Genomic DNA, 12,523 nt, shown 5'->3' with positions numbered 1-12,523 from the left:
TTTATGATTGTTATAATTTTGTATTTTGAAAATTTCCAAATGCATAGAAAAGCAGAGACTAATAAACCAGATGTACCCATTACTCAACAATAAATATTAATGTATGTCCAATTTTGTTTCATATATATCACTAATCACTCTATACTGCCAGACTATTTTGAAGTAAATCCTAGATATCATACAATAAAAAAAAATGGTGCAACTGAAGAATTCAGCCCATTATTAATAGGAACAGTAATGATGATAATGATGTTCCACTACAAAGTGACAGGCATAATGAAAGGTATAGGGTTGAATAAATACCATTTGTTCATTGCCTTGATACCACAGGTTGGGATAAAACATATATTATGTGTCAACCCCTGAGCTAGGCAGTGAAAACCCAGAAATTACCTGAATGTGGTTTATATTCCAGTGGGGAAGCAGACATCAGTCAAGTCTCATTAAAGTAATTTTTTTTGGGGGGGGGTTACCAAATGTCTTTATTTGAAGGAATGGTACAAATTAAAGGACATAAGTGGATGTTTTGGTACAACTTATAGAAAAGGTAAAGGTAACCCCAACATGCATGCACTGCCTTGGTGACCAGGGAAGTCACTTCCATGGCCGTGGGAAAGTCAGCCTAAGGTTTAGCTCTTGTTATCACTTTCTCCCAGGGTGTGCTTGTCAAAGAGATACTCTGCCATGCCCGATTCTGGGGCTCCCATCTTGCAAGGTGGTTAGGTGGTCACCCAATTCTTTGATGGATTTCACCTGCTCATCCAGGTAATGAGTCTCAATGAAGTCACACAAGTGGGGATCATTTTTGCCAGTGGCCAGTTCGTGCAGTTCCAGAAGTGACTGGTTCACATTTTTCTCCAAATGCAAAGCACACTCCATGGCATTGAGCCCACTCTCCCAGTCATCGCGGTCTGGTTTCTTGATATCCTGAAGGAAGATTCGGCCACCTCGTTGGTTCTGCAGCTTCATCAGTTTCTCGGCATGTTCCCTCTCCTCCTGAGACTGGTGCAGAAAATATCTGGCAAAGTTCTTCAAAGCCACATCATCACGGTCAAAGTAGTAAGACATGGACAGGTAGACGTAGGAGGCGTAGAGCTCCAGGTTGATCTGGCGGTTGATGGCGGCCTCCAAGTCCTGGTGGTAGTTCTGGCACACCTGCGAGGGGGACGTGGTCGTCATGACGGGAGGCTGCGGAGAGGCCCGGCGCTGGAGCCTGGGGTGGTCTGAGGGCGCTGTGAAGTGGCGGCGAAGGGCTGCTGCCTCTGAGCAGCCAGCCAGGCTGGGGGTCGAGCGCTGGGTTCCGTCCAAGCACTGTTGAAGCCGGAAACCACCGCGAGGACTCTCGCGAAGAACGTCTCTCAGGTAACTTTCAAAACAGCAAGTGGAAACATATGTAGTCTTTTCAACAAATGATCTGGTACAACTGGATATCTATGTGCAAAAAATGCATCTAGACACAGACTTTACATGCTTCATAAAAATAGATTCAAAATGGGTCATAAACCTACGTGTAAAATGTCCTAGAAGATAGCACAGGTGAAAACCTAGATGAGCTTGGATTTGATGATGACTTATTAGATATGACACTAAAGGCATGATCCATGCAAGAAAGAATTAATAAACTGTACACTTCATTAAATCAAAGATTTCTGCTCTGCAAAATACAGTGTGTCAAGAGAATGAGAAGACAAGACACAGACCAGGGAGAATATATTTTTAAAAGACTAATCTGACAAAGAACTGTTATTCAAAATATACAAAATATACACAAAAAAACCTCTTAAAACTCAACAGTAAGAAAATAAACAACCTGATTTAAAAATGGGGTGAAATGCCATAATAGACACCTCACCAAAATAGTATACAGATAACCAATACTCATATAAAAATATGCTTAAAATCTTATGTCATCAAGGAAATATAAATTAAAATAATAAGGTGCTATTTTACATCTATGAGAATGGCCAAATTCTGGAACACTGACAATACCAAATGCTGATGAGGATGTGAAGCAACAGCAACTCTCCTCATTCTCTACTGGTGAGAATGCAAATGGTTTAGACATGTTGAAAGACAATTTGGCTCTTTCTTACAAAACTAAACATACTCTTAGCATAAGCTCTGGCAATTGTACTCCTTGGTATTTACCCTACAGGAATTGAAAATTTATGTCTACACAAAAACCTAACCATGGATGCTTATAACATCTTTATCCATAATTGCCTATACTAAGAAGTAACCAAGATGTCCTCCTATAGGTGAATGGAAAAATAAACTTTTGTACATGCAGACAAAGGAAGCATTCTTCAGTGCTTAAAGGAAGTGATGAAATAATAAAAAGACATGGAGAAAATTTAAATGCATATTATTGAGAGAAGTTAATCTGAAAAGGCTACACAATGTATAATTCCAACTATATGACATTCTGGAAAAGGCAAAACTGTGGAAACAGTTTAAAAGATAAATGATTTTTAGGGGTTGGATAGTGGGAGAGATGAATAGGACCAAGCACCAGAGCACCAAGGACTTTCAGGGAAGTGAAACTACTTTGTATGATACTAAAATGGTGGATATGTGCTATTATAAACTTGTCTAAGACCATAGAATGTACAACACCAAGAATGAATCCTAATGTAAATTATAGACTTTGGGCTATTATGACATGTCAGTATAGATCCATCAAATAATAAAACATGTATCATTCTGGTGGGGGATATTGAAAATGGGTACGAGACTATGCATATGCATCTATGCTTTCTTCTTCATTGTGCTATGAACCTAAAACTTCTCTAAAAAATATAAAGTCTTTTTAAAAAACCAAGTACCCTGGGATTCAGGAAGGACACATATCTCTGAGGTGAACTTCACACAGAATGGTGGGTCAGGAATGATACTGGTGAGAAGGAATAAAAAGAATCAGCAAGAGAAGGAGTGAGAGTGTGTGTGTGTGTGTGTGTGTGTGTATGTGTAAGCAGGCTAGAGCCATGTTTGCAGAGGCCTGAGACAAGGAACTTGGAGAAGAGCAGAGAGAAAGGTGGTGTGGCTGGAATGAGGTGAAGAGAGGGTAGACAAAGGCAAGGAGGTAAATAAGGTCTGTTTAGGGCAGAGTAAGAGCTTTGAATTTGAGCCTAATAGTAATGCCAGAGGGACACAGCTGTATTATCAGCATTTCTATCACATGGGAAGGCAAAGCAGGTGAGATTTTGGAGATTGTGATGTCTCCATGACTCTTTCCTCACTTCCCCCTGCCTCTGATGTCTAAAATTCCACCACAAGGTGTAATCCTTTTACTCTTCCTACATTTCCCTGTTGATAGGTTGAAAATTCTCCAGAACTCCTGGGGAGGGCTTCCAACACTGCAGCACTCTAGCAATAACTAAGGGATTTGAGAGCAGGCCCTAGGGCATGGAGAAAGTAGAAAGCCTATGGGTATAACAACCTGGGTCTAGAGGGGAAGCTAGAACAGCAAGGGAGGGGGGGCAGGGCTTTGGGTCTATTGTGTTCCCCAGGGTGATTCTTCACTGACAACTGCACTAATTGTGGATTACATTGCTGATACATTATCCATACTGCTCAATTGATAATATTTTGGCAGCTAAATATTTTATGACTGAAGACTCCCAAGGCGAAGGCAACCAATTAGGAAATAGGATGGAGAATCCCCTGGAAGCTCACACCGTGTCCTTCTTTGTGGGCACTACCCTTATGTGTGTCATGTGTCTCTGCTTGGCCTCTGCTCCCAGCATAGAGTGAAACCTCAAGATCAGTCCCCCATCTCATTCTAGCTGTAACTTACCTCTTCCCAGTGGTCTGTTGTTCAAGTCTCTCTTTCTTCTTGCGCCTCAAAGCCAAAGGTCTGCCCTAAAACATTGGCCACAAAGTCTTAAGTAATTTATTTGAAATAAACTTTTTTTGGTAACCCCCCCTCCCAATTCATATGAATGTATTGGTGTTTAAAAGCTAATAATGGCACAAGTTATTTATTTATTCTAACATAGTATTGATTTAAATGCCCACTGTTTCTCCTAAAACCTAAATAGGCACCTATCCTATGATCCACCTATTTAACTCTTGGGTGTTTACCCAAGATAACTCAGTACAAATGTTCATAAAAGCACATGTATGTGAATATTGATTGCATCTTTATTGCCCCAAACTGGAAACAAAGTGACTTTGAACACATAAATTGTAGTATATCCATACAACAGAGTACACTCAGCAATTGAAAGGAACAAACTGATACATGCACTATCATGGATGAATCTCAAAGACATTATGTTGAGCAAAATAAACCCAATATTTAATATTCCTATGATGTGATTGTATGTATATAAAGTTCAAAAGCAAGTGAGACAAATCTGCACTGTTAAAAGTCAGAGTGTTGATTACCTATAAGAGAAGAGGTTATTGACTGGGAAAGAAATAAACAAAATAGGTATTTGAATGTAAGAAAGGCTTTGGGGTGATGAAATTTTTCTAAATCTTGATCTGGGTAATTTACAGGTATGTAGGTAAAATTCAAGCTTTACATTAATGGTGCTGGGAAAACTGGAAATCCATATGCAACAAAATGAAACTGAATCCCCTCCTCTCGCCATGCACAAAAGTTAACTCAAAGTGGATCAAGGAGCTAGATATCAAATCAGAGACTCTGCGTCTGATAGAAGAAAAAGTTGGCTCCGATCTACATATTGTAGGGTCGGGCTCCAAATTCCTTAATAGGACACCCATAGCACAAAAGTTGATAACAAAAATCAACAAATGGGACTTACTTAAACTGAAAAGTTTTCTCTCAGCAAGAGAAACAATAAAAGAGGTAAATAGGGAGCCTACATCATGGGAACAAATTTTTACTCCTCACACTTCAGATAGAGCCCTAATATCCAGAGTATACAAAGAACTCAAAAAATTAAACAATAAGAAAACAAATAACCCAATCAACAAATGGGCCAAAGACCTGAACAGACACTTCTCAGAGGAGGACATACAATCAATCAACAAGTACATGAAAAAATGCTCACCATCTCTAGCAGTCAGAGAAATGCAAATCAAAACCACCCTAAGATACCATCTCACTCCAGTAAGATTGGCAGCCATTAGGAAGTCAAACAACAACAAGTGCTGGAGAGGATGTGGGGAAAAGGGTACTCTTGTACATTGCTGGTGGGACTGCAAACTGGTGCGGCCAATCTGGAAAACAGTATGGAGACTCCTGGGAAAGCTGGGAATGGAACCACCATTTGACCCAGCTATTGCCCTTCTTGGACTTTTCCCTGAAGACCTTAAAAGAGCGTACTACAGGGATACTGCTACATCGATGTTCATAGCAGCACAATTCACAATTGCTAGACTGTGGAACCAACCCAGATGCCCTTCAATAGATGAATGGATAAAAAAAATGTGGCATTTATACACCATGGAGTATTACGCAGCACTAAAAAATGACAAAATCATAGAATTTGCAGGGAAATGGATGGCACTAGAGCAGATTATGCTTAGTGAAGCTAGCCAATCCCTAAAAAACAAATACCAAATGTCTTCTTTGATATAATGAGAGCAACTAAGAACAGAGCAGGGAGGAAGAGCAGGAAGAAAAGATTAACATTAAACAGATACATGAGGTGGGATGGAAAGGGAGAGAAAAGGGAAATTGCATGGTAATGGAGGGAGACCCTCATTGTTATACAAAATTACATATAAGAGGTTGTGAGGGGAATGGGAAAATAAACAAGGAGAGATATGAATTACAGTGGATGGGGTAGAGAGAGAAGATGGGAGGGGAGGGAGGGGGGATGGTAGAGGATAGGAAAGGTAGCAGAATACAACAGTTACTAATAGGGCATTATGTAAAAATGTGGATGTGTAACCGATGTGATTCTGCAATCTGTATTTGGGGTAAAATTGGGAGTTCATAAACAACTGGAATCTAATGTATGAAATATGATATGTCAAGAGCTTTATAATGTTTTGAACAACCAATAAAAAAAATTAAAAAAAAAAAACTATTCAAAGAAAGAAAAAGGACATGGGAGAACTAAATGGAAAGGAATAAGAAATAATTAAATTAAAACTTAATCCTCAAAAAAAAAAAAAAAACTGTACTCTTTATTACAGATTTATGCCTCATTAAAAAAAAAAATCTGCCACCAGGGCACTGTGCAGCTGACTGAGTCCTGTTGTTCCAGTTTACCATTGCTGAAAAGAGTTGAGGGAAGATGAAGTTCTGGAGCAGACTTGTTTTGAGATTCTTAAGGGAAATGGGCAGTCCCTAGGCGAGAGGGTTAAAAGAAAAAGTTGTTCAGGTAGAAAGAAGATGCCTCTGGTGATCACTGATGAGGGGTTGCAAGGAACGTGGCTGCAGTGTGGAATCAAACAGCCCTAGGAGGACCTCTAAGTAGGAAAGAACTTCACTTTATCATGATCAGTGGCTCCGCATAGCCACGGATGGGGGTGGGGTAGTGTTACCTAGAGAACTGAGACACATGAGTTCTTACCAGAGTACACATGAAGGGGAGGAAAAAGAGATATGCTGTGAATACAAACAGCTCTTTTCTATTTTTTTTGAACGTATACAGATATCATTTCATTTATATATCAGAACTGTGTGACATAGCATCTATTACCCCCACTTTACAAACAGGAAACAGACTGAGTTCACATGATAGGATGAAGGTCACACAACTGGTCCATTCAGTATTCAAACCCAGGATGGTAAAACCAGAACCTGTACCCCAACCACTACACTCTCTGCTGGATGATCAATAAGTGTGCAACCAGTTTGATACACCCATGGGAGACCCAATTTGACAGACACTTCTATACTTGTTCTCCTAAGAGGGGGGTCCAATAGAAGAACTAAAACAGACCATGGACAGAGAAGGCACCAATCGATAATAGTGAGGAGCACGTGGACAGGGGAAGAGATTAGGAAAGGAGGAAATTCCAGAGACCATAAAAAGAATAGGCCGAAACTCCCCACTGGATTCCCAGCTTGGGAGCCCCTTCTCTTCAGAGAATTCTATCTCTGTATCTCTTTTTTGCAGTAAACCTACTTCTTGCTTGCTGTCTCTGTGTCCTGTTCTTCAGTTCTTTGCTGAATGGAGACAATGAACCCATCACCCCTAAATGGTAACATTACCACTCAGTTAATCCCTATCAGGGGATTAATTCAGTGATTGGGTTAAGGCTGTCATAACCCAATGATTTCACTTCTGATGTTCCTGCATGAGCTTTTCGGGAACATTTCACATCCAAACCATAACAGTTCCTATCTATAGTCTGCTGCTGTGTCAAAGTCCTTCTTAATATCACCTCAATTCAATTCTATTATGATTCTGTATCATTTCAGTTATCAAAATACCAGTTATTAAAACTCAGTCCCATTCATTTTCAAGCTCCAGTTTCAAGGCTGGTAATGTCATGTGGTGGTAGAGTGGTAACCTGGCATGAGTGAGGCCCTGAGTTTGATCCCCAGCACCACAAAAGAAAAAGTAATAATAAAAAAACCCTCCAGTTTCATATTTGATCCAAATTCTTTTTCCTTTCCCAGATTCAGGCTAAACCAGTGGTTCTGTGGATTTGGAATGTGGCAGATGGAGTGGTCTGCTTCTTTTGCAACGCACCCCCGCCTGCCCTGCCCTCTACCTTATGCTTCTTCTGAGGACCAAAGTCATCTCCCTAAGTAACAGCCTGTACTGAGGTTTGGTTTCTGATGGCTGTTGCCACCAATCCCCTGATCTATTGTGTGGGACCTACGTAACAAATCACCCCACACTTAATGGCATAAAACAACTACCATTTGGTCATGCTCACAGATTTTATAGGCCAACAATTTGAGACAGGAACAAAGGGATGAATTTTCTCTGCCTCAGCTAGGAAGACTAAGAGACAGAGGGTGATCTGAGCCTGCCACTCTCATGCTAGATGCTTATACTGGGAGGTCGTGAACACTGTAATTGTCAGCTGAAGCATCTACATCATCTTCTTCTTTGGCTTGTGCTTCCTTATGGCATGGTAGCCTCAGAAAAGCTGGACTTCTTACATGGCAGTTTAGACTTCCAAGTGTGTATCACATTCTGTTCAAAATTACAAGTCTTTCCTGACTAGAAAGTGAAGTTAAGCCAGAGAAGAAATGAGGTTCAAGCAAGCCCATGAGGGTTCTGAAAAGAGAGGAGAACTTTATATCCAACTTGAGACAGGCATTGGGAGATAAAGAATGAGTTTGGGAGAAAATGGAAGAAGAGTTGAGAACTGGGTTGTCCAATATGGTAGTCAGTGGCCATGAATGGTTATTTAAAATTTAAAGGCTTAAAATAAAACAAAATTAAAATTTCAGTTCCTTAGTTACACTAGCCACATTTCAAATATTAAATAGCCACATGAGACTAGTGACTATTGTACTGAATGACATAGATCGTAGACTAGTTACATACATCATCACAAGAAATTTTTCTGAATAGTATCAGTTACAGAATAGTTACTTATAGCAGGCAGCTTTTTTCATTAAGTAGCCTTAGCAGAATGGGTGGGATGGGTGGTGGGCTTCTCCAGGAAGTGAGCCATATGGGGCGAAGAGTGGATGTGATTTTCTAGAACAATCAGAGTCATTGGAGCCAAGTTCTGCTACACTCATGTTCAAAACTTTTTTGTTGAATAAAGAAATGAATGAGCTGGGTAGTATCTCTCTCTCTCTCTCTCTCTCTCTCTCTCTCTCTGTGTGTGTGTGTGTGTGTGTGTGTGTCAGAAAGCATCTACAAAATGGGCTAAGATTTCTCATTAACTAAATGAAAGAAATTCTAACAGGAGCTTTTAAGAGGAGCTACAGAAATGTTTTGAGCAGTGTTAGCTATATCAGAATGAGCACAAAACCTCTCAAAGAAACTACTTTGGAAGGGGCCACATTCTACTAGCTGGTTGTATATGCTCAAGGTTAAGACCCCTAGCCACTCTGGGTTTCCATTCCCCAGTTACAAAATGAAGAATAATGACCAAAGACCATGCTAGCTATTTCTGTGTATCTTATGATTTGAATCTATTTTTGTTAAAAGAGTTTCCTTGTCATACCTCAAAACTGCTGTGAAAGCTGAAAAGAATCATATCAGCTGGTTATCAGCCATCTTGTAAATAGCAAATAGATTCCATACCATGAGCCAGTTTGTATTAATTGGTAGTACTTAGAAAACTCTGTCAGGAGTTTCAAGGCCATGTCCAAGCTGAGGGGAAAGTAGGCTTGGTTGATTAGTAATGCCTGCCTTGGGGAATCAAGCATGGAACACATGGACATCTGCCGTCTCAGGTTTAAGTTCTGTCTAGCCTTTACTCCCTTGCCTAGGTCTACTGTATGTACTAGAGAGGCTAAATGTTTGCTTTCCTAGCTTTTGTTGCAGCTGGGGGGCAGGGGGTGGTGGTGGTGGTTCCATATCACAGATGTGAGTTTGCAGCTATGGCAGCCATCTTGTGACCAGGAAGAAGTTTTAGAGAATCAGAGATTCAATCTCTGAATTCATGGAACCTCTACACCACTGCCAGCAGCTGCCTATCTTCAGACATCACGTTAGGTAAGAAAAATAACTCCCTAATTATTTTAGCCCTCAAAGATTGGCATTTCTGTGAATTTCAGCAGAATGATTTCTTAACTTTCCAACTCCCTGTCCCCCAGTTCTTCTCACCTCTGATAACCCTTCCTTCCCTCTTAGTGTTCAACATTTCTCAACCTGAAATCTGCAGGGTGAACCCTGCTCTAATCATAAGCCCATAATGACAGATGGAATCAATGTCATTGCCCATAGAGAACAAAAACCGTGTCTGTGAGACCCCTCCCCCCAACTTTTCCTTATATTCCATCAAAGTAGATCCAGATCCCTTCTTTTTTAGTTTTTTTTTTCTTTTGTGGTACTGGGTACTGGCCTTGCATATACTAGGCAAGCTTTCTGTCACTGAGCAATATCCCCAGATCCCAGACCTTTCCTCCTCAGCGAGAAAGCACCAGGGTCATGGTCTCCTCCTTACTCAGGATATCTCAGAGGTAGCAAGCCACATGCAAATACACATGCCTTGTAAATAGCTGCCTTGTAAATACACAGCAGCCAAGGAAAGCCCTTTCTAATCATGCTTCCTGTGGACTTTGAAATTCAAGTTCTATTAGGACTCCAACCATCCTAGCCATACAATAACATTTCTTATAGCAACCTCCTCAGGTTTGTGCAAGTCAAGCACTCAGGCACCTTGATTCCACCCCAGGCGTGGGTGGAATGCTTATCTCCTGACCTTTAAACACCCATCAGCTGTGTCCATGTCTAAATTTGCCCATTTGTTCCCAGCCAAGAGGGACAACAGAGCTTAAAGTCACAGAAGAACAATCATAATGCATAAAAACTTTTTCTGGAAACTAAATTAATTTAGGTGATCATAAATTGACTTGATAGTTAAGAAGTCCATGGATTTTGAGTGAGAGATTTCCCATCCTAGTGGAAGCATCTATGAAATTTTGTCTCAGAAATTGATCCATAGTCTCTGCTCTACTCATGTGGGCCTTGGTTTATACTTAGCTACAGTCTGGCTTTCAGACCTTTGTGTGCTAGATTTCTAGTATCTGAATTCCCTTGAAGTTATGGTTTAATTGATCTTCCATTCCACTTGGCTGTCAATAACAGCATGCTCTTTTACGGGTGTGTACTTGCTTCTGTGCTCTTTCGCATGATGCAGCTCTGATAATTTTTATTTTCATATGATTGCCTATTTGTTTGCTTGTTTGTTTCAATGCTAACATTTCCCTGGAGTTGCCCTTTTCCCTATAATCCATTACTGAGGATAAAAACCACATGCAGTGAACCACATATGTATTTGGTAAATGTTCAATAATAGGCTAATAAAAGTTAGTGTCAGAGATGGGTAAATATTTTCTGAATGCAACCTATACTCTCAAGTTAAATTAACTTGAACATAAGGTAATAAGTTTTCTTTTAGCATGGGTTAGCTAAATCTATCTTGAAAAACAGAAACCAAACTAGAAATTCATTTGCATTCTAATGGGTCCACCTTAGATGTCCTTTTACCTCCTTCCTTGCCATCAACTGTGTTTTTCACCAACATGGAATCTGGAGCATCCTGAGCATCTGTAAGAAGAGGAGGAAATTACTTAATAACACTATGAACAACTATATGATTAGTAGAATCACTCCAGTGGAGTCTTCAAATGGATGCTTACAACATGCTAAATATATTGGATGAAAACTTTTAAAAATTTAAAACATAGTTACACAATTGACTCTTTGGGTTCACATTCTGAAGAGGCACATCTTCAAAGACAAGGGGAATTTCTTTCTGATTTGGAAACCTCCTGCTTCTGGCTCTGAAACCATTTTAGAAGTAGGATGACTCTGCAAGTTGGAACCAAACAAAAGGGATGAGAAACCTTCTGCTGTGAGCAAGTATTTCCTTTTAAGCTATGAAGAAAGACAGTTTCAGCACTTATACAAGTTTGTGATATTTTCCTTCCCAGATTAGGTTATTTTTTTTTCTCCTAACAAGTTGGATAATGCCCCAGAGTAATCTATTACTTAACTTTCTTTAATTTGAAGAATACATCAATGCCATGGATATTGTCAAAGTTATCAGACGTTGGTCTTGAGAATGTCATTTAATGTTTTTGTTAATGCATGTGTGTAAGAATATTCATAATGATAATTTGAATCTAATAATATTTTTCTTGTCATTACAAGAACTGATCAGTATAAAAAAAGAAATAAATGTGTCTTCACATTGTTGCAAAAAGCACACCAAATGGCTTGAGTTGCTCTTTATTTATTTATTTATTTTAAATTTTGAAACAGTTTCATTAAGTTGCTGAAGTTGGCCTTAAACTTGAGAGCGTTTTGCCTTAGCCTCCAGAGTTGCTGAGATTACAGACATGTACCACCATGCTTGGCCTGCTCTTCTTAACACATGATACATATTTTTAAACATACATATATTTGTAAGTCTGTAAAAATTTAGGAATATGACTTGATGTGATAACAACAATAAAAAAACATTTATTTTATCATGAGCAGGTTTTCTGAACCAGATTATAAGTAGTGACATTTTTCAGGCTGCAGTAAAGCTATTGCCATGGAATTTCCAGAGAACATTTCACTTCACTGTTATTTATAGCTTAGCTCAGCCTCTTTCTATTATTTATACTTAAATATAGAAAGAAATCTTTTCCTGTTCCTCTTTCTTTGGATTTTTTTTCAACTCCCACACAAATCTATGAGTCATAAATGAGACTAGGAAAATGAATGGTTCCCATCATACAAGAACACTTTTTGGCTACCCTTGTGAATTTAGGTATTACCAAGGCAGGTTCAAATTGCAAATAAAACAGTGTCTATTTGAATTCCATTAAGAAAAATTAAAAATTATGAAGTTGGCACATCATCCTTATGTTTAGATTTAACAAAATATTTTTTATATATGAACACAACACTTTCTGAACTTTCACACAGATACTGTAAAATATGTGTAACTAATGGAGTGGGAAAAT

The 12,523-nt window shown here is 39.3% G+C and overlaps 1 protein-coding gene across 1 annotated transcript; it reads right to left on the bottom strand.

Annotated features, from left to right (window-relative positions):
* Nucleotides 1–655: 655 nt before the first annotated feature.
* On the bottom strand, nucleotides 656–1,179 carry LOC124090107 (ferritin heavy chain-like). The gene has a single exon (XM_046440499.2). It carries the CDS (start codon nucleotides 1,177–1,179, stop codon nucleotides 667–669), a length of 513 nt encoding a protein of 170 aa, XP_046296455.1. The 3' UTR covers nucleotides 656–666.
* Between the last annotated feature and the right edge of the window lie 11,344 nt (nucleotides 1,180–12,523).

This window comes from Marmota monax, unplaced genomic scaffold, assembly GCF_021218885.2.
Source record: "Marmota monax isolate L192 unplaced genomic scaffold, Marmota_monax_Labrador192_F-V1.1 WCK01_AAM20220418_F8-fsc00256, whole genome shotgun sequence".
NCBI classification, from domain to species: domain Eukaryota; kingdom Metazoa; phylum Chordata; class Mammalia; order Rodentia; family Sciuridae; genus Marmota; species Marmota monax.
This window is presented reverse-complemented; position numbering and strand designations above follow the sequence as displayed.

What these genes read in the sequence shown, in the direction of transcription:
- LOC124090107 (XM_046440499.2), bottom strand. Translation starts at nt 1,179, where the DNA reads ATGACGACCACGTCCCCCTCGCAGGTGTGCCAGAACTACCACCAGGAC.